The sequence below is a fragment of the Tenrec ecaudatus genome, chromosome X (assembly GCF_050624435.1).
Source record: "Tenrec ecaudatus isolate mTenEca1 chromosome X, mTenEca1.hap1, whole genome shotgun sequence".
In the NCBI taxonomy this organism is placed as follows: Eukaryota; Metazoa; Chordata; class Mammalia; order Afrosoricida; family Tenrecidae; genus Tenrec; species Tenrec ecaudatus.
The window spans coordinates 22,228,015-22,250,716 of record NC_134548.1 but is presented as its reverse complement, the minus strand read 5'-3'; the positions used below and the strand labels follow the sequence as shown (position 1 = coordinate 22,250,716).

Sequence of the window (22,702 nt, the reverse complement as noted above, 5' to 3'; positions counted from 1 at the left end):
ACAACTGCCTGGCCAAGAGCTGAGGTTTGATTTGGAAATTGTATTCCCTCCTCCACCGATGGACAGTTGGAGAGTTTTACAGACTAAGGATAATAGATTCTCCAAACAAACAGCAACACTTTCGTCTTAGAAATGTTCCCCAAAAATCTCTCTTCCTGCAGGTATGAAAAGGGACTCTTACCCGTGAGATCTTCAAAAGTTACTCTGGACCAGGACAAAAGGTGTTAGGTGTTCAACATTTTATTTAGCAAACTGATTCATTATCCAGAGACATGGACAATCTGGAGGGTTAGGGGGCACACTTTAGAAATAGGAACACATTTTTGGCATTATCCAGAGCACGGACATGGGCCCAAAACTTTCTCTAGTGAGGCAACATGCTCATTTATTGATAAACTTTCAACGAAAGATAGTTTCAAGCCCTGAGCAGTGTTGGCTTCAGGAAGGGAAGGAGCTTCCTACAAAGACATCTGAGTCTTTCATCTGCGAAACCAGTTGGTGGAAGGTGGAAGGAAAAAAGCATCAGTTTCTAAAGAGTCAAATGGGTCTGAATTAAAATTCCAGGTCTTCCATTTATACCCATGTAAGGATGTCTGTCCACTGTTTTAAAAAGAGGAGGGGCGGGTTTGCTGTGCAGAATAACAAATACATAAAGCACCTAGGCCACTGTCTTTGTATGCCTTCAATGGTAGCTCCCTGCCATTTCTTCCTTCCCATCTTCTTTGTGAATGACAAGGATTCCTCAACCCGGTGGACCTGCTTTAAGGGCTATCATGTCAGAAAGGCAGCATGGCAGTGACACGACTATGCTAGTCTGAGTTTCCTGTCCCTGAATTCTAATTAATCATTTGAAAAGCTACCAGCAACTCTTCCTCACAAAATGTACTCACAGGAAAAGATGTTTAGTGCCACAGTGAAAATGTCCCATTATAAGATAACCAAGACCCATTCGGAACAGCATAGTGTGGGCTCTGCAAGGGCCTCCATGCCCACCACCCCCACCTCCCCACGCCTGCCTCCAAAAAAGGCAAATACAGACGTCAAGATTTTTAAAAGGGTTATTACCCCAAGCTTTGGCATGTTGGATCGCTTCAGTCGACCTATCTTGGACCAATGAGAAACTTTGCACGCATTGATTCTCTGCAGTAGCACTTCCAGATCAAACCCGTAAATATTATGGCCCTAGTCAGAAAAAGAAGGCAGTCAATAATGTTGGAAGCAATGCAAATTGGAGGATTATCTTCACATGCACAGAATTTCTCTGCCCTTTTTTTTCCTGGTCCCTAATTGATGGCATCATGAGCGTGCCTCCAACTGGGAGTCCTGTCTTCTTCAGGAATTGATTCATGAGCAGCATTCACTTAGCTTGGCCATTAACAAGACAGATAAACAGATTGTTGGAATAAACTATATTTCAAACTAACTGATGCAAGGCTCAGAGAGAGCCTTTTAATTTGCAACTCATACCTCAGAGTCTCAGAGACAAAAGCACATTTGGGACATTCCATACTTCTCATGTGATCAGTAAAGCCATAGGCAAACAACCGGATTTAGCTTTCTTAAAAGCAGAGAACCCATCAATGCTGAGTAGTAGTTTACGTGAGGCTTCTCAGCAAACTCAGGAACTGCACTCAGTTTTCTCCCTGAAGTACTGAGTTCAAACAGTATTGATTTAATCCCTTAACTACCATATATACTCAAGTATAAGCTGATCCAAATATCAGCTCAGGCACCTAATTTTACTACAAAACTGCAATAAAAATGGGCTGAAAAACTCGGCTTACACTTGAGTATATATGGTAATATGTAACAAAATAAACATGCAATACGCCAAAACAGTTCAACATTGAAACTTGTTAAGAAAGAAGGAAACAAAAACTATCAAAAATACAACCAGTTTTCATTTCTAAAATACTTTTTCTTCAAGTAAATAATGTGGTGCTTTCTAAATAAAGCTTAAAATAGATGTTATTAATTCTCATTAAAACAATAGCCCACCACTCCTAAGTATATAGCCAAAAGGCTTGAAAGAAGAGACATGCAAACAGATACTTGCTCACCAAGTACCATTTTAGTGAGAGGGGCCCAAAAAGGGAATAGTACATAAGACCCAAGTGTCCATTAACAGATCAATGGATAGACAAAATATGATAAATGATTTCAGGGCCTCTGCAGATACCCAAGTCTGCAGATGGTCAAGTCCTTTCTAAGAAATGGCATAGTTACAAGGATCTACATGTGTCCTCCTCCCTGGGGGACGGACAACAGAAAAGTGGGTGAAGGGAGAAGGGAGATGTCGGACAGGGCAAGATAGGAAAAAATAATAATTTATAAATTATCAAGGGTTCATTAGGGAGGGGAGAGCGGGGAGGGAGGGGGAAAATGAGGAGCTGATGCCAGGGGCTTAGGTGGAGAGCAAATGTTTTGAGAATGATGAGGGCAATGAATGTACAAATGTGCTTGACACAATTGATGTATGTATGGATTGTGGTAAGAGTTGTACGAGCCCCTAATCAAACGATTAAAAAAATGAAATAACATAGTAATGGAATATAAGGAGACTTCAGGAATTTCATGAAAAAATGAAATTGAGAGAATGGATTTTTCCCACAAACTTTGTAAAGCCCCTCGTGTTGCCTATGGATCCCCTACTATACGTTCATTCACCTCTAGATTACTTCCAATACCAAACACCATGTAAATGCTACGGAAAAGCACTTTCTGATCTCGCATGGTCTTTGAGAGACTGCTTTGACCACTAATTGCTTTTTATTTTCCCTCTGAATATTTTCCCATGGTTATGGAGGACTGTGTGTGTTTGTATTTAACACAAACACATGCTAAATATATACACATATATTTATTTACACACACCCAAAACACAAGCACATATAGGGGCTCTTGAGGTGTAGGGGGTTACACGTTGGGCTAACCACAAGGTCAGTAGGTTGAATTCACCTGTAGTTCCAAGGTACAAAGATGAGGCTTTCTGCTTCTCTGAATATTTCCAGCCATAGAGGGTAGCTAGGAGTCACACAAGCAGATATAGATACAGCACAGGGCTGGACAGTGTGTTGTTCTGTTGTACACACTACAACTGGGAACCAACTCAACAGCAGTGAACACCAATATATAATTAGATGTTTATGCTACTGCTGTCTATGGGATTAAAAGACCCATGGGACACGAGGAAGTCTCCTTTCAAAATTATCAACCCCACATCAAGATTCTCTGCTCACACTCGGAATCTGTTCGCACACCCTAAGCCAGGTCAGGCATCCCAGGCATGACAGCATGGCCTTCAGGTTCACAAGAGAGCCTATTGCTTGGAGGTGGCAGAGGGCCTGGTGTTGCGCCATCCAAGCAGTACAGATAGACTCTTCATAGATGGGCCCTGAAACATCAGCAGGTGACTGCAAAGACATTGGTCCACGGACTCTCTTGGGACTTTGGGAATATCATTACTACCAGATGAGGTATTCAATAACAAAAGTAAACATGCATAAGGATGTGGCAAAACACTTTTTGCAAGGCCTCAATATAACAAAATTACTGACTCTGCATTGGAAATATAGGTATAATAGCCTACCTGCTTCAGTGTGTGAGTGTGTGCGTGTGCGCGTGGTTTGACCTCTTAACCCAGAAAAAAAAAGATGAAATAATTGTTCCCAGGGAATCACCAAACTAAGGAAATCCAGAGAAACGAAAAAGCAGTATGTTGCTTTATTAATCTTTAGCAACTGAGGCAGAGACCGCACTCAGTGAATTATTAGCTCTCGCTGTCTGCTGGAGGCATCCGAAGTTATCACAACATGTCTCTAGTCCTCAACTCTCCAAGAACCATGTGAGTGACTGGGAGTAGGAGGGAGCGGTGGCCGGTCCCACCGCGTGCCATAGCGCGCGGCCTAAGGGTCGATCAGACAGGACTCCCAGTAGTTTCCCCCTAGCGGCAACGAGGACGACAAGATCTCTTCTAGGTGGCTGCTGGTCTACCCACCTCTCGCGTCCCGGGGCGGCCCGGGATTCTGGGGTGAGGCTGGCGCGGCGGGGGGCGGGGGACGCATAGCATTCCACCGAGCTTCAAAAACACATAGTCTTAGGATGTGCACCAAGCCAAAGGAATCAACTCTGTGACCACTGGGCCACAAAGCCAAAATTTTGGCAGTACTAACAGTTACACACATTTACTTCCTTCTGCGCAGTTCCCTACAGGCAAATGAGCCAGCATTTGTTAAGCTTCAACAGTACTTCATGGGCTGCTTTTATATTAAAGAAGAAGAAACCCAAATCAAACGAAACCCCATCTTTTAGCAAGTCCTACCAGTCTACGGTGTGCTTTCCCTAGGAACAAATTCCGTACTGCTCAGAACTCCCCACAGAGCCACACTACAAAGAAGTCAGAAGTGAGCCGCTTCTGTCCTGACATGATCGAGCATCTACTCACCACAATGACATCAGGATCAATCTTGTGGACTTTTGCCAGGAAAAAACCTAGCAGTGTTCTTTCTGTTGAGGTAATCTCAAGCTTCATTTTCTGTTCAATAAAAACATACCAGTCACTGATGCTTTACTCTCAACATGCTGTTCCTCAGCTCTTTTTCAACAAAGGGGATTTTCTAAGGGTTAAAAGAAACCATCTATTTCCAATCTGTAGAAACTAAATGCAGCCATGAGATTCCTCAGCCTCAGCTTCACAATAATCACTGCACACGTCTCACAGGAGCTCCTTCTAGTAAGAACCATATGAATGAAGCAGACTTTTAAGTGCAGGTATGTCCCTCCACAGGGACACACTTGTGCACCTGGACACATTTCCCAGCTCTGAAGCAGAGTACCTAGCAAAATATCACTTACTTTACCATACAATCCCTAGTACATTGGTTTATGTATTTACCACACAATGAAATCCCCAGGATTGCAAAAATTAATCTTAATAGTCGCTCAAGGACCTGCAAGAAACTAGACTGTAAACAAATATGCATGTAAGAATTACAAGTGTCTTAAGTGTGAAGAAAATGTATCTGCATACAAAAAGCTTTCACACTTGTATGGCTGAATAGAAATCAGGCACTTAAAAAGTTCACCCTCATTTTTTAAAATCTCTTAAAATGGAAGTTGATGGCTATATGTTTTCTACAGCTAACTCAAGTTTAAAAAAATATCAATTTAATTCTAATGGAATTTTTCTAGGTCATTTTAGTTGCATCGGCAATTCAAAGCACATCAAAATAATAGACTGATTTGGAGTCGCAAATTATCTAGTCCCCTAGACCAGTGGGCTAGTCTTTGTCCCCAAGGGTCTACACTATGAGGCTTCTCAAACCAATTTAAATAAATGGACACCTAGGAGACTGCCAACTGTTAATTCTGTAATAATAAGAAGTAAACTACAAATTTACCAACACCATTTCTTAAGAGAAATGACATTCTTCTACAGAAGCTCTTTACGTTAAATATGCCATATATACTCGAGTATGAGCCGACCCGAACATCAGCCAAGGCACCTAATTTTATCAAAAAACTGCATTAAAAATGTGCTGAAAAACTCAGCTTAGACACGAGTATATACGGCATTTACCTTTATGAAAAACTATTCTTTTCCCCAGTTAATCAGGGACCTTTGAAAACTTTTATTGAGCAGTCTGGGACTCAAAAGATCACTGATCAAATTTGGCCAACCCACACCAACCTTTCCAATTCCTATCCCTTAAATAACCCCAACATTCCCAGCTTCAATTGGTTTCCTTTAAGCTGGGAAGAGGCTCTACCCAAAATCGTTTCCAAACTACCACATGTGATTGTGCACTTCGGAAAAGCTTCCCATTAAGCTATTTAAAAGAGAAGTTGAGCGTACATCCATCTAGAATCCCACTATTTTCAGGGGAAATATGTTCAAACAGCTGACTATTATTAAACAATGCTTCTAACAATCTTCCTCGTACATTTTTAATAGGTTACTGCTTTTTTTCCAATCTAGAAGAACAGGTTTAATCAATTAACATATAATTTGCCCGTTTCTACTAGTCCATACCATTCTGGTTTTTGTCTTTCTATGAAACAAATGCTTTATATATAAAAGGAATAAATAACAAGTTCTTTACCTTTTGCATAACAATTTCCTTGAAATCATATGGAAAAATACAGTCCTGTGGTTTGGACACAGCTGTGAGAAGGGAAAAAATAAAGATTCCATTACTCATCTTAGTCCAATTTCTGTTCTCAAATTAAAAACAACTTAAACAAATCCCTCTCATTCCCTAAAGGGTTGAGAGTCCAGTTTTCCCATTGAACCTCAAAAGACTAGGCAAGCACAGAACCCTAAGCCCCTACAATTGTTAAAACTTTGACCAAACATTTGCTATTTATCTATGCCAGAAGGGAAAATGTATAGAAATCTCTCCTAAAGGAAACTCCCCTTCTCACACCCCAACAATCCAACGGTCAGTATGCACAGGAGGAACTCAGATTAATTATCTCAAAAAAAAATTCGACCACAGCCACCCCGATTACACCATGAGTTCTTGGACTGTCACCCAGTGACACATACCGAAAAGGTGAATGAATGCATGCTGAAATGATTTAATGACTGCTCTCCAACATAAGGACCATGAATGAATTAAATCCCCTTCCACATACTTTGGAAGCTATTCTCATCATCATTTTGTACTATGTAATCCAACCCACCTAGTAAAACTTCACCGCAATAATACATCCCACCTTCCTTCTCTGCTCGTTTCCTTGTCCCGTTTTCCTATCGCCCATGGAAGATGATACCCAAGTTCATCTCTGTTTCTGGACCCAAAATGAGCCCAAACACCATAACAGAGCAAAAGTGTTCATAATAATCCCGTCTTTTACTACAATCACCTATTTTGAAGTAAAATGTAAAAAAGCTCTCAACATGAATTCCTCCTTGACTGCCGCATACTGAATTTGACACTAGCTTCACCTACTGCATTTTACACACCACATGACCCAACTCGAATTCACTATCACTATGGTGCCTCACAAATACCTAACTGTGCACTGATGCCTGAAAAACTTGCCTCAACACCAACACCAAAACTGTGCCAGGCTGCTATGATGGGTCTTTAGAATCACATCAGGAGAAGAAAGTCATTAAAGCATCAATAGTTAACAAAACAAACAGACCGACAAATACATAAAAACCCTCTATAATGCTCAATCTCAAAAGAGTAACCTTTGGCACCGGAGGGAAAAAAGTAGTTCTCAAACTGCTGCCTCCTACTCCTAAAACAAAATAAGCCAGCTGGCTAGGAGGCGGCCAATCTCATGAAACTTAAGTTTCCGCAGCTGAAAAAAATCTTAACAATACCCACTAACTACTCTTAAATTATTTTTCTTGAAAAAAAAAACACACACAAGATACTGATTCAACAGCTGGAGATAAAATAAGAAAACTAAAATCAAGTCATTAGTAAAGCAGCTTATAAAAATACATACCACAGAAATGGGACTGAAAAGGAGGCTGGGGGGCCGCTCGATCTAGTCCAAAATTATGATGGAGCAAAGCTACTAGGGCAACAATCTGCAAAGAAAGCAGGAAGAAAAACCATTTCTCAGATCCCTACTATGTGTTTTGTGCTCACCTCAAAACCACCAAGGCTATTGATAGCCATGTTTGCAAGGATATGAGCCACCTTTAGAACATTTTTATTATGAAAATATGTTAAGGCAACAAATGAAAATGCAATGAGAACAATAAAAATAACCTTTGTATGACCAAATTCTTTTCTCCTTTAGATTTGTGATGGATACCATATATGTTTTCGGGAAGAGATGCTGAAATCAAAGGGCGAAAGTGGAGGCGCGCAAGTAATATGGATTTAGATACAATTATGTGGGACACGTATGTCCAAAGTGAACCCTGGGATTGGTGAGATGAGCCCCCTTTCTTCAGATTCGTACAGTTACACAGGTGCCTGCCAGAGACTAGCAAATGCTCCCGAATCAGGACAGCGGCTTCCCTAGAAACTTGACAGCTAAAAATGTTAGCAGGAGCTATAGCAAACAGGTCACAAAGGGGTTAACTTCCATATACCCAACATCCAACTTCAATGATCAACTCCTTTGTAACCTTAGCACGTCCCACCTTTCTCCAGATTCTGAAGCATACACACAAAGGTTTGACACAACGGATGGTTTTAAAACCTCAGCACTTTTGCTATTTTGGTGCAAATAATTCTTTGCAGGAAGGGGGAGGCTTCCCGTGTATCATAGGGTATTTAGTGGTTTTCTGGTCTCCACCTATTAGCTGTCAATAGCACTCCCCATGCCCTTGCAGTTGTAACAGTCAAAACTGTCTCCAAATGTCCTCTGGGAAGCTAAACCTCCCTCCTTCAATTGAGAATCACCAATTTTTAAAAATATAATTTAAATATATATATAAAATCTGGAGTCACCAGGTGGTGCAAATGGACCACTAACTAACTGAAAGGTTGTTGATGCAAACCCACCCAGGGCTGCCACAACAACAATAACTTCCCCAAAGCAAACTTACTGCCATCGAGTGGATTCTACCTCAGAGTGAAGCCACCCCATAGACAGAGGTAAACTGCGCCTGTGGGTTTCTGAGACTATAAACCCTTATGGGCATAGAAAGCACTGTCTTTCTGCCGAGGAGGGGCTGGTGGTTTCGAACTACTAACATTAGTTAACAGCCCAACTTAGAACCCATCATACTACCAGGGCTCCTAACAATAAAATAATGATGCAGATAATGGTATTAAAAATACAGACACAGGCACACAGACACAATCATCGTCTAATTAACTCACCAAATATAATTAAATTATGATGATTAAAAAAACAGGCATGATTCAAATTATACTTTATGTTTGTGTGTGTCCACAATCCTATTAGCTAATCCAATTAATATTCATTTCTTAATATTCTTAAACATCCAGGCAAGATTCAAATTTTCATGTTTTCTCCACTGTCTCAATTTATTTACCACTTTTAAGGCCTAGACTTAACAACTGGTGGATATATAAAACTACAGCTATAACCCCTGCCCACCTATTATTAATGCCCTGTAATTTAGGCATTTGTTCTGTCAAACTCCACTGCTTGTATTACAATAGTGCCATTTAACAGATCCCGCACGAGGGTTGCTTCAAAACTTGTAGAAAATGGAATCAAAAGACCTTAAATCTTTACAGAAGTAGGCAGCCTCAGTTTTCTCCCTGGGAGTGTATGGTGGCTTCGAACCACCAACTGTGTGATCAACAGCTTACCAGAACTCCTAAGAGAATCTCCCTCCCTTGTTTTGCCTGCAAATACATAGTGAGAACTAAAGACTTACCAAAAATAAGTTTAATTTTTTAAGGGGGGGGGGGTGCACCAAGAATTCTTCAGACATGGGATTGATTAGGTCTACAAAAGGCATATAATGTTTGGTTATGATTGTAATCATTACCAACCACTGATGACCGCCGGCCACCTCCACCTAGATGCGGTACTGCATTGGATTTACTGGATTGCAAAATGTGAATATTGTTTTTCCTTCATTGTTTATTAGCTGGAAACTTGTGGAGAGAAACTGGCTCTCCTGAATTATTTTGGTTACCTGAGGTCCAGTACATGTTTGCAAAGAGTCAGGATAAACGTTTGAGTCAATGCTTTTATTTACCAATTTTCAAAACAATGAGTTGGTTCCTTCTCCTGTACAGCCAAGCAATGCACTGTTGCCCTTGCTTATCACATCATTGTGAACTCGTGGATTTGATGGGTAAAAAACACAACCAGAGATCAACCAGGACCTTGGAGCTGAAGCCTTAAAGTACCCAGGAACGAGGACAGAGCAAAGGGTCAGAACACTTCTTTTATAAAGGACAAGACAGAGACAATTTCAGTCTTGGCCGGCCATGTGGTTCATGCCATGACACCTCAGCTGTCACTGTAATGTGAAAACAGTCATTAACAAGTAGACATGGCTGTGTTCCAACAAAATTGTATTTACATAATCAGGTGGTGGGCTATATTTGGCCCACTGCCCCAAGTTTGGCAGTCCAATAGTGACTGCTGATGTGGAGGAAGAAATTCAAGGGCACCGCAAGGAAGAGAACATACAGAATGCGGGACACCCTACATGACAGTTGACAAGAATTCGCCAGTGAGTCAATGTCACTGAAAAGTAAAGAAGAAACCTGGAAGGAGCTAAGGGAGCACTGCTCCCATTTCAAAGAGGTTCCGAAACATAAACATTTATCTTTTGCAAATCTTGATACATATAAACCAACTGTTAAAAGCTATTTCTGAGAAACAGGACCACATAAACATGGACTGCAACTTTTAGATAATATCAAGAAATAACTGTTGATTTTATTAGATGTGAAAATAGTATAATAATTACATAAAAAGTGCATGATTAGAAAAATGCATATCAAAATGTAGGTAAAAGTGACACAGTATATAAGATTAGCTGTAAGAGATTCCAAAACGGGGGAGGAAATGGTGACCAAAGGGTATAAGCATGGCAATCTTTCTAGCTGCTGAGTAAAATGACAGTGAGACCTCCATGGTGAACCAGAGACATAGATCCATGAATGGATTTTGAGCTTACACTAGCTCAAAGAATAATTACTTCTTATGAAATGATTAGACTTCATTAGTTTTCAGGCAGGGCCTAATGTATGTATTTATTCTACACACTTTCATCTACCATAATCCAACGAAGGCTTCAACAACAAGCGAGAGCTCGCTGTGCCCACCTCACCTCATTTTGGTGTGTCTTTGCATTCTGCACGGTCTTGATGCTCAAAGACATCACCACAAGTGGAGGAGGAGAGTTCTCTTTAATTACATTCACCAGTTCTGGCTTCAAAACCATTGCCTCAAACTTGCACCAACTGACTGGTTGATTCAAGAACTCTGGAAGAGAATAGAGGCAATCTTCAATAGCTGTTCACTGAAAAAGAAAAACTACACCTGACTACTACACAGGGGGTCAGTGATTTGAACCCACCAGCAGCTCCATGCAGATGAGAACCTGTCCACCCTGTCCTATGGGGGAACCAATTCAATGGCATCAGGAGTTTTTGTTTGCTTGTTTGGTTTTTCTTAATGACTAAACTATTCTTCCAATCCCATGTGCACACATATGTTCAAAGAATCCAGGTTCCAAAAGAAGTTTAAAACAAAGCACTGCTTTAGAGTGAAACACAAATCTTTTTCAAGAGGCTTCATGAAGACAGAACCAAATATAGATTCAAGTATTCAAAGGCCCAAATAAGCACTACCTACAGTAGGCCTTAAGCTCCCCGTCTTTTAAATGTCAGCAATTCACTATGTGAACAGCTGGGCCATATTAGCTAGGGCAGAGGGATGTTTAGACAAGAAAGCAAGATGCGAGCTGCCTGGACTGAGGTCTCCGTCAGGTTAAACTGTGAGGCACTACAGAGATAACATGACTCCCAATGCCTCTCAACACCCACTCAAAGGAAAATCTTGAGAAGACCAATTAAAAAAAAAAAAGTGGACCCGCTAACATAAAAAGAACAAATCTCTTCACTCCTCTTTTGTAAACTAAGAGCAGACAAAGTCTTGCTTACGTAGATTTTTTATTTCAAGCCAACAAGGTCCTTTGATCTTTCTGTTCATCAAGAACAGTTCCAAGCTAGACGTGTTGGTCCCAAATACATGAGAGAACGTCTCCCCTTTCAAGTCCGGAGGAAGCTGTGGTAATTCTGCCTGCAAAGAGAAAGGGGGGGTTTTGTGAAAAGAACTATTACTTCACGTTTTCCCAAGTCTATATCTGAAGTAAACAAAAGCCTCTCTGTGGAGCACCAGAAGAAATCCCTTGGATATATATGAAATGTAATTTGCCACAAATGAAATCCAAAACAATTCACAGTAGGAAACAAAAACAATTCACAATGACAAAATAATGCATCTTGATGACACCCATTAGGAAAAAAATAGGCCAAGACGCTCCCCCAAAAAGAGAATTTTTGATCAGAGCTGCACATGCCTTACCGATAAAATAACCAAGTTAAGTGCCACTCCATTAGAAAAAAGCAAGCAAGAGAGCAGGGCACATTCAGTGGCACTCTCGTTACCATTGGCAGCAAAATCTAAGTTTCGTTTGTGCAACACTGTAGGATCCAAATACTAGAATGATGTAAAAGGAAGGCTTAAAAAACACTTTTTTAAAAAAGGTTATGAGCCAGTTAATTGACACCCTGTGACAATGCCCTTGCCAGTCACGGGCACTCCTCTTTCACCTTTTCCACAGCTCACAAGGGACACTTCAATGGTTAATGATATTCAATGCCACCAAACGGCATTCACTCCACTTGACAAATAGTCATGCTATTCCAAGTTATTTATTTAGAAATGCACACTTAAAAGCAAAGACGGGGCAATAAAACTTGTAGTCTATGTCCTTAAATTCATTTTCTCCATTTCAAATTATTCCTTACTGTAAGTCTACCTCAATGAAAGGTAGGCTTACAGAGCCTTGCCAATACTGCTCATTGAAAGGAAAGTGAAACGTCAAATACTGCGACATGTCACTCTTTAGCCCAAACCAGTAATTTTCTGTTTGACTTACCGAGTATTTAACTTCCAAGTACTCGGATTTTTCTGGGACATCAGGAATCTCAAAAGCATAGTTCTTTACCACTATCTGTATAAGCAGAGATTTTTAAATCGCTAAGACAGAAAACTTAACACAAATTAAAACCAGCAATCTATACACAATGCACATTGCTATGTTTAATCATCACAGATAGAGCATACTTAGAGAGCAGAAAGGTAAGCAAAACCAAAAAGCATCTTTTTCCCTTCACTCGGAACCCAAAACACCTGGTGGTTTGCCTTAGCTAGAGAACCTAGAAATACTTGTATTTAAGAACAGCAGTAACAGATTAAAAATTTAAACTATGTCTATGCATTAAATCATTTGCTATTTGATAATTATGTAACTCTATCTTCCTTTTTTCCCCTGTATTCCTAAAAGAAAAAAGAATTAACATTATGATTCATCAAGGGTAAGTCAAAAAGTATTACTACTGGGGTCAAGTTCATACATGCATGGGTATATTCCAAACAAAATGTTTTAAAGTATATCTCTGATCACTGGATGGCTGCAAAACTGTTCTCTCAGTAAAACACGTGTCATAGTCTCATTAGGGTGCCTTCAAAAAAAGTTCAATCAAAATAGTGGCTTCTCTTTTTAAAAAAAAACATTTTACTGGGGCTCTTACAGCTCTTATCACAATCCATACATACAGCTATTGTGCAGCACATTTGTACATATGTTGCCATCATCATTTTCAAAACGTTTTCTTTCTACTTGAGCCCTTGGTATCAGCTCATTTTCCCCCTCCCCTCCACTCCCTCCCTCATGAACCATTGATAATTTATAATTAGTGTTTTCATGTCTTACACCTACCGCTGTCTCCCTTCACCCACTTTTCTGTTGTTCATCCTCCTGGGAGGGGGTTATATGTTGATCATTGTGATCAGTTCCCCTTTCCTCCCACTACCTTCCCCTTACCCTCCTGTAATGGCTACTCTCAATATTGATCCTGAGGGGTTTATCAGTCCTAGATTCGCTGTGTTGCTAATTCTTATCTGTACCAGTGTACAGGCTCTGGTCTAGCAGGATTTGTAAGGTAGAATTGGGGTCATGATAGTGGGGTGGAGAAAGCATTAAAGAAATAGAGAAAAGTCGTATATTTCATCAGTGCTATACTGCATCCTGACTGGCTCGTCTCCTCTCTGCGACCCTTCTGTAAGGGGATGTCCAGTTGCCTACAGATGATTTTGTCTCCACTCTACCCTCCCCATCATTCAAATAGATATAATTTTTTTTGTGGTAGATCTTTACTGCCTGATATCTAATCCCACTGACACCTCATGATCACACAGGCTAGTGTGCTTCTTCCATGTGGGCTTTGTTGCTTCTCAGCTAGAAGGCCGCTTATTTATCTTCAAGGCTTTAAGACCCCAGACGTTATATCTTTTTATATCCAGGCACCATCAGCTTTCTTCACCACATTTGTTTATGCACCTGTTTTGTCCTCAGCAATCATGGGAGGAGGTGAACATCACAGAATGCCAGGCAATTAGAACAAAGTGTTCTTGCACCGAGGGTGTACTTGAGTATATGTACATAGATCTCTATTCCTATCATTATAAATGTATATTTAGACCTCTATGATATCCTTTGCCTTCTAGTTCTTTCCTCTATTTCCTTTTTTTGACCTATTTTCTTTTCCTCTATTGCCCCAAATAATGACATCTTAAAGGACTCCACTTAAGGGAGTCAAGGCAAGGAGATCTGCTCAGATGGTTTTGGTGACTTGATTTTTGGAACTCTCGGGGTAATCTTGATAGATTTTCTTGAAGAACACAAGACAAGTACAGCAACTTATGAGAAAGAAGTTTTCAGAAAATTGAAAACTGCATTGGTGAGAAAAAGGCCAGCAAAGTACTACAGGGGGATTTTTCCCCCATCATGACAATGTACTTGGCTCATCTTTCAAAGATGATGAGCCTATGAACTGTCCTATGAGAAATTCATTGCGAAACAGTATGCATCCACTCTCCAGCCCTGATCTAATCCTTTCAGACTTTTTTGTTCCTAAAACTCAGATAACATTGAAAAGGAACACAATTTGAGTCCATCCAAGATGCTAATACTGCTGTTTTGACATGGTGTAAAATCAAAGTGCAGAACTCTCTAAAGAAGGGCTCGAGAAATGGAAATACAGCCTTCAGCCAGGTATATCCACAGAGGAAGGATGGGTTGAGAAACAAAAGCTTCAAATTTTGATTTCCTGACATCTATGAACATTATTTTATAGCAATATTTTACTTACCCTCCTAGTTTATGTATACTGAGTTATTTCTATGTTCCAAGGACTATTCTAATCATTTCATTAAAAGTCACTAATTTAACCTTTCCAAAAACTCTTCAAATAGACATTACTGTTTGCCAATGAAGAAACGGGCACAGAGAAGACATTCATTTGGTGCTTGTCCAAGGTCACACTTTAAGGATGTAAGCAATTGGCCATCAGCAAAGCTCAATGAATTCAAAACGTTAGCCTTCTCTTCAGTAACGTGGTCCTCCCTTTTTTATAATCACTAGTAATAACAATGAGTATGCTCAGTGGGCTACATCCTCAGCATTATGACCAGAGGCATCAAATAACTCACTACTAAAGCCAATTTTATATCCCTTCCACAAATAAAAGATTTTTATTATTCTATCAAAAGTATTCTAGTGCCTGACTTTTAAACATTAAATCCCACCCCACCCCTGTGGGGGAGGAACAATGGAAACGTGGGTGAAAGGAGACAGGGGACGGTGAAAGATCTGAAATTAATAATTAATCAAGGGTTCACAAGGGGGAAGGGTGGAGTGGAGGGGAAAAAAGAAGAGCTGATACCAAGGGCTCAAGAAGAAAGAAAATGTTTTTAAAAAAATGATGGCAACAAATGTACATATGTGCTTGACACAATGGACTGTGATAAGAGTTGTACGAGCCCTCAATAAAATGATAAAAAAAGAAGAGAAAAACTCAAATGTCTACCAAGACAACCTGGCAATAACTAATAGAAACAAGATCAGAATCATTTCTTTTCTAGTTCAGAATACGAGACCAAGACCTACTATAAGCATTGTAGGCAACTAATTGGCTAGGAGTTATCTTCCTATCCACATTATGTTTTATAAACAGCTTAAAGAGGAAGGAAAAAAATTCATGTTTATGAATCTTACACTTAAAGCTATGAAATCTCTAAGCAGTGAATTCTGTTCAAGCAGAAAACATTTTGCACCAACAATGTGCTAAATCAGGAAATAAACAATAAATAGAACTGGGAAAATCCATCACTAAATACAAACCTTAGACTTGAATTTCATAAGTTTATATTTTGTTGCTATTTTACCATCAAATTCTTCATAGACATCTTTCATTGTCACCGGAGTTCCAGTTTCTTTCCCTGTATTTAGGTCAATCTTCTGTTCTCCCATGGAGAGAGGAGTTGCATGGGTGGGGAAAAAATACTTATATATAAGATCTTCTTAACAACCCAAAACCTAAGTCTAAACCCATTTCTATGTATGCTCACCCTTTTACACATTTATATACCAGTCTTATAAGATGAAAAATAGACAGAGACAAAAAAATGTCCTAAGGCCAAGCCCAATGCCTGAATCCCCACCAATAGCATCACAAAAGCAAATCAGAGAAATAAAGATAAGTCCTTCAGAACGGTAGAGTACATCCATTCTGACCAAGAAGCTCCGTTAATTTAGAGGGAGAGCAGACAGGGCTGGAAGGAAGTGGGGATGCCAAGTCCCACTAAAGGCACTATGTTCAGTGACCACGGGGAGAATGGCATGGCTGCTTACGCAGTGCCAATGTGAAAAGTGAACCCAAATGACATGTCACATTTTAGTGTCATATACGCTCAACGTCAATTACAGAAATGAGAAGTGAGGGGGGGAAGCATGATCAAATAAAACGTATTAGCATTTATATGCTCTAACAAGTTGGAAAATGGTGTTTTCATTTCTCTGGCTTTTCCCAAACTTGAATTGAGTGCTATGGGAGGCCTGGAGGTGCCCTGGGTCAGCATTTGGCTGGCTGAACAAAAGGCTAGGCACTCAGAAGAGAGATGTGGCAACCTGCTTCCATAAAGAAGTCTGCCGGGGAAATCCTGTGCTTTTTTCTGCCAGGAGTCAGAATCAAATCAATGGCAACAGATTTTTGATCTGGTAAGGGAGCTGCTGACCCTCAGTGGAACGGCCATTAGCAAGAAGCCTCGGGTCTGTGAATACCTGACAGCCTTGTGGCAGACGAGGGTTGGTAGGAAAAGTACAAAATGTGGGGTATAGACAATTACCGAAACAAAAAGCTAACCACTAACCGTCTCACGGGGAAGGAAGTAGAGCGTTCGCTCGATATTTTTCACCATGATACAGCAGCTCATGTGGGAATTGAATGATTTAATCCAAACTTTGCCAAACAGGAATACCACACCTAAAAGAATAACAGAAAACCATGAAGAAACATTTTCATTACATTCAATTAAAAAGTAATATAAAGGCACACTCATATATGCCTTTGTGATAAAGCTTTAATAGCAAATTTCTATCTGCTGCCACTTCCAACCAGTGTCATTCAAGGGCATACACCATACAACACTAGAATGGTGGCAAAATCTGTGGACCACTGGGAAGAAAGGAGGCAGACTGACTCTCTAGCTTGCACATAACCATTTTCTCTAATGCCAGAATTACCCAGATTCAGAGAAACCAGAAGAACACACTATTCTCCAACAAATCTCATATTTAAACTTCTGAGAACACACAAACCTAAACCTCAGATATAATGCTGCTTCTCAGTACTCTCAATTACTGATAAAAAGTAATGTCTATTAGGATGAGGAGCCCTGGTGAGGTGGTGACTACACACTGAGCTATTAACCTCAGGGTCGGCAGTTCTGCAGGAGAAAGACCATGCTTTCTCCTCCTGTCAAGTGTCACAGTCTTGCAAAGCCGCAGGGGTCATTCTATCCTGTCCAACAGGGTCCCGATGAAAAGAAATTGACTTGTTGGCAGCAGGTTTGACTTTTGTGGTTTGGTCTATTAGGATGACCTACGGTGCATCAGTTACTTTCCCATAATGTAAAATTATGGTGGGGAAAGTGTAATTCTCATTGAGCTTAGTCCACAAAATAGTATTTCATAACAGAGTTCTACCATTATCCCCTATATCCCCCTTCCTACCACACAGGATACTTAAGATGCTACTTGGAATGTCCCTTTCTCCTCCATTCCAGCTAACATGGTCTAGTAATCAAGGTAAACGCCACTCTCCTCTTGAGATTCCCAAGTAATGGATCCAAATTCCAACTCACAGTGACCCTATAGGACACAGTAGAATTATCTTACTTATTTACTTATTAACCCCTGGGTTTTCAGACTGTAGCTCTTTACAAGAGTAGAAAACCTCATCTTTCTCCGGCAGAGTGGCTGGTGGTTTTGACCTGCTGACATTGCAACAATGAACCCCTACGCCACCAGGACAAGCAATGGATACCGCAGTTTAAAAAGAAAACAAACAAACCACGCCTTCTGAGATATCAAGGCATGGCCCCTGAAAATTAGCACAAGGGCTCCAAAGATTTAACCACTTCACCAAATATTGGGACCTGTGAATAATTAACCAGCAGGAACTTGGTTAATTCATCTGAGGCACTAAGAAAATCCTGGCACATGCATCGGCTACTGTTCATAAGGGCGATTACCCCAATCTCACAAGACAGCTCATCAGTGCATTCTTTTTGTCATTTGTCCTGATAGAAATAAGACCTTGGAAGAATGTTCATTTCTACAGATGATTAAAATTCTCAAAAAGAGCTGTGTGGTTTTCAGCTGTGGGGAGATGAGGGGAGGTGGCGTAGAGGGGAAGAAAGGGCTGTGGGGATGATTAAAAAGAGGGAAAAAAACCACAGTAGCTCGAAAAATTAAAAGTCATCCCTCACGACAGTTAAAAGACGGAAAAACAAAATTCCATGCAAAGAAAAATAAAGACCCTAATATTGGATTCAAAGATTCAAATAGCTCATTTTACAGTCAAACTAATATCACACTTCAGGCAACACATTTGACACTGTTTATGCCTCATTTGCCACAAAAAGATCATGGTAAACAAAGATTACATTCCCCCCAAAGTTACTAGCTGAAACCAGGTGCAGTCAGGATTATTCAACCTTGAAAAAGTCATAATGAAGACAGGATATCTTCCCATATGCAAAGAGTAAGCTTCTTTTCATAATTATGGAGCATTCAGCAACAACTGACTGACTTAGAATCAGGAAGAAAGTGAGAGACAATGGCAGGGTCTTTGGGAGTACTTAGTTTATATTAGCAACATTGATTTCCCCAAGCTCAGGGATCGTTACCTGCTATTGCAATGAAACTGTTCAACCCTCTGAGATTAGAGTTGGTTTTTTTTAAAGCCATCTTATGTTTTTAACCCGTTGGCATCAATCACAGAGGAAGATGTATCTTTACAGAGGATACAGCCTGAGAAGGGCCAAGGAACAGCAGTGGACCAAGGGTAGGATGCCTTGAGCACTCTCCCTGAAGAGCAGGCCACTTGGATCTTTCTGAGCCTCCATTTCCTCAGTAAAAGAATTTGGGTCTCCCACGCAAGAGACTTGAATTTGATTCCCCAACCAATGTACCTTCTGGGTAGCTCACCATCACCCGTCTGCCCATGGAGACTGACAAGTTAGAATGATGTTAAACAGGTTTCAGAGGGGCATCAAGACTAAGACAGATAGGGAGGAAAGGTCTAGCAACTGACTTCCAAATTCAGCCAGTGAACACCTTCTGGATGACAACAGTTTGATTCACAAGTGATTGTGGGCATGGCGCAGGACTAGGCCACATTCTTTTTGTTGCAGCAAGCATGGGTGCCGCCAGGAGGCAAGGTCCATTCTAAGGACAGAGGAACAACATAATGAATTACTACGCCGGGCGACCTGGGAAGCCTTCTCTGATACCAAACATTTCGTTTGGCCTTAAAATCTGGATGACAGATCGCAGTCTTTTTCAACTGTGAAATGTTTCTCAGTATTGGTGGGAAAAGCCTATCTGTGACTATGGTTGGTATCAAACATTCACTCAAAACAAAACAAACTCACTGCCACCAAGTCAACTTCTCCTTATGGTGACTTGAGAGGGAAAAGTAGAAACTGCCCCTGTGGGTTTCTAAACCTATAACTAATCACGGGAAGAGATAGTCCATCTCGCTCGCACAGAGCAGCGGGTGGTTTTAAAGAACTTGCCTTATGGTTATCAGCCCAACACAAAACCCACTAGACCACCAGGACTCAGGATCAGAAATTCAACAACAATTCAACAATATCAAAAGCCAATTGTTTCTTAAGTAGAGCTGTGTTTCAATGCCACAATCTTGACACCCATTGCTAGAGACCAGCGCAGTCTGGTAGAAACGTGTGAAATGACATGAAATTGGTCAGGATCTGTGCGGTGCAATGATAGCTGCTCGAACTCTGTGGCCACTGACCACTCAAAATGGGACTGATGCCTGAGAAGTCAGAATTTACTTTCTATTTCCTTTTAATGGCTGAACTTCAAAGAGCCACATGAGTCTAGGGTCTTCCACGGTAGACAGTACCGTTCCAGACACTCACCCTGCAAAATGGCACTATTTACTAATAACAGCATCTAGATCGCTAGACATTAACAAGGGCTGCAACTTCTTCCGGTTCTGATCCTTAGCAACTGACACTAGCCCCAGATGCTGTATCTGCTTATTCACCTTGGGGGCTGGGGAAGCTACCAAGTCACCTTGTTACACTACCACAAGGCTTCAGGATGCTAACTCAACAAGAGCAGCAGGTGTAACTCTGGTTCTCTGAACCCTTTAGTGCACAGCTACTGGATTTCAACAAACACTGACTGACTACCTATTATGTGTCTGGCACTGTGTTTCATGGAGGCAATATAAAACCCCAACCTTCTTTCAAGGAAAGGAAAAACACACCAATGGATCACTTCAAAATAAGACGACAAATGCTAGGAAGAGCATTGTAGGGGAAAAGCTCGAATGGCAAGTCTGGAGTCTTGGGAAGACTTGAAGGAGATGTCACCCAAGTGGAATTTGGAAGATGCCAAAGATTAGGGCATTCTAATTAGACCACACACCATGATTAAAGAGAAACCGGTATTTTAAAATCACAAGGGACATACAGGCGCTATTTCGGAGACACAACATCTCTACAGAGCAGCCATCAGACGTTGGTCTAAGGGGTTGGGACTTTCTGGTGCAGTAGTGGAAAGCCACTGAAGAATTATTATTATTGACATGGTCCAAATTACCCTTCTGACCAATCAGTCTGAGCATAGTAAAGGAGGACCACAGCTAAAAGAGCAAGTAGTAGAGTGGTCTAGGTTTTTGACAGGCAATAAGGGGTCAGGTGTCCCACAGTGGTGACCGAGATGGAGTAAAAGAAAATGGGTTGCCTGTTTTAAGAAGAGAAAATGGGCAAGCCTTGGTAAAGGAAGGGAAAGAAAGGAGTTTTAAAGAATGACTCTACTTGCCTGGGCCCCGTAACTGAGACGGAAGACTGTGGTGAGTTAGAAGAACAAAGCACAAGGAGCAACCTCAGTACGGACTCCAAGGAGGCCACATGACACTGGTGGTCCCCAGAAGTTGTACAATGGGTGGGGGGAAAATGTGCACGGCTCAAGTAACCATATTTGTCAGTCTACCACCCAGAAACAAGTAGCAATGAGGTGGGAGCACAGACAACCACATCATCCTATGCTAGCAAGATCCTGGCTTTTTGTGAGTCAATAATTCATAGTCCTGCCTCATTCAGATGACCTAGAAAACATTCTCGATTCCTCCCTCAACCCTCACATGCAACCCACCAAATTCCTATCAAATTACCTGGCACATACCATGAGTTCAGTAAAACAAAAAATTACTGAACAAGGGAATTAATGACTGATTCCATTGAAAATGAACTCCTAGGACTTCAGATGCACCAGTGAACTACAAAGACACATTCCCAAACCAAATGATTTGGAAATTAAGCATCTACTAGGATTATGCACCCTGATAGCTCCGGTCCATCCAGTGGCTCATGCACTTACATTGAGTGAGCATCACAGAAACTGGAGCAACTATGATTGTTAAATGCATATAGTTAACTTAGGGAAGATTACCTGGTTGGTTGTACTGATCTTCGTAAGCATCCAGCCAATAGAACTGCAACATTTGCTCCCCATTTTCCCCTTTCACCAATGGGAGGTGACTGTTATCCAAGTGAGCATCCTGAGATAAACAGCTTTCCTCTTCTTCCTCACCCATGTCCATACACGTGTCATTGGAGACAGTGCTTCCTCTACAGAAATCACATTCAAAAATAAAATAAAACAATTATCTTCCCAAATCCAGCAAAATAACTACAGCAGGATTTGCAAGAAAAGTTATGCAATGCTTACAAGTTTGCCTTGGTCTGTTTCCAGGGATCTGCCATGTGCTTCACCCGCTTGGCTGGCTCATTCTTGTGGTCATGTATTTCAGCAGTAACAGGCTCCACGGTCACCTCCTCAAGTTCCATAGGATCATCAAAATCACCATCTTCAAAATCTATGGCCTCCAGCTCCTCTTTGTCTTCCGGACATGCAGCCTGCGCTGTGTCTCCTACACACACCACCACACACTCACCTGCTGCACTCCTGCCACGGAGCAGAAAGTCCTCCCACACAGCTGCCCACCTCTTTCCCTGCTGTCCTGGCCTTTTGGTCCCCCAGCCGTAGATAGGGCTGCTGAGTAATTTTTTTTCCAACTTCCTGCTACCAATTCAAATTTTTCACTGAAACTTGCCATTACAATACCTTCAGAACCTCTGCCACGTTCCACTTTGACAGGGCCTCCTTGAGTGACAGCACTCTGCAACTGCTCAGCGCCCTTGGCCTTCTGCCTGATGCCAGAGTTATCAGCAAACTGATGCACAGGAGCTGACGGTGGCTCCATCCTACTCACAGGGGAAGCCGCTTTTCCTGATAAGATTGCCTATAAATAATGTGACAGGTTTAGCCAGTCGGGCCTGAAGACTAAAAATCTGTACCTGTCCCATCTTGACCAGAGGGAATAGTTCCCATTTAACAAAAGAT

The 22,702-nt window shown here is 41.0% G+C and overlaps 1 protein-coding gene across 2 annotated transcripts in view; it reads right to left on the bottom strand.

The window, feature by feature from the left end:
• POLA1 (DNA polymerase alpha 1, catalytic subunit) overlaps positions 1-22,702 on the bottom strand; it is a 326,365-nt gene that overhangs the window by 282,344 nt on the left and 21,319 nt on the right. For both annotated transcript variants that reach the window (XM_075538739.1, XM_075538740.1), the window contains exons 8-19: positions 22,424-22,601; positions 22,028-22,229; positions 21,749-21,927; positions 16,909-17,021; positions 15,881-15,997; positions 12,575-12,649; positions 11,574-11,712; positions 10,739-10,893; positions 7,465-7,549; positions 6,102-6,163; positions 4,445-4,534; positions 1,066-1,182 (exon numbers count right to left, since the gene is read on the bottom strand). In XM_075538739.1, the coding sequence (XP_075394854.1) occupies positions 1,066-1,182; positions 4,445-4,534; positions 6,102-6,163; positions 7,465-7,549; positions 10,739-10,893; positions 11,574-11,712; positions 12,575-12,649; positions 15,881-15,997; positions 16,909-17,021; positions 21,749-21,927; positions 22,028-22,229; positions 22,424-22,601 (1,512 nt within the window). The remainder of the gene's footprint in view (positions 1-1,065; positions 1,183-4,444; positions 4,535-6,101; positions 6,164-7,464; positions 7,550-10,738; positions 10,894-11,573; positions 11,713-12,574; positions 12,650-15,880; positions 15,998-16,908; positions 17,022-21,748; positions 21,928-22,027; positions 22,230-22,423; positions 22,602-22,702) is intronic.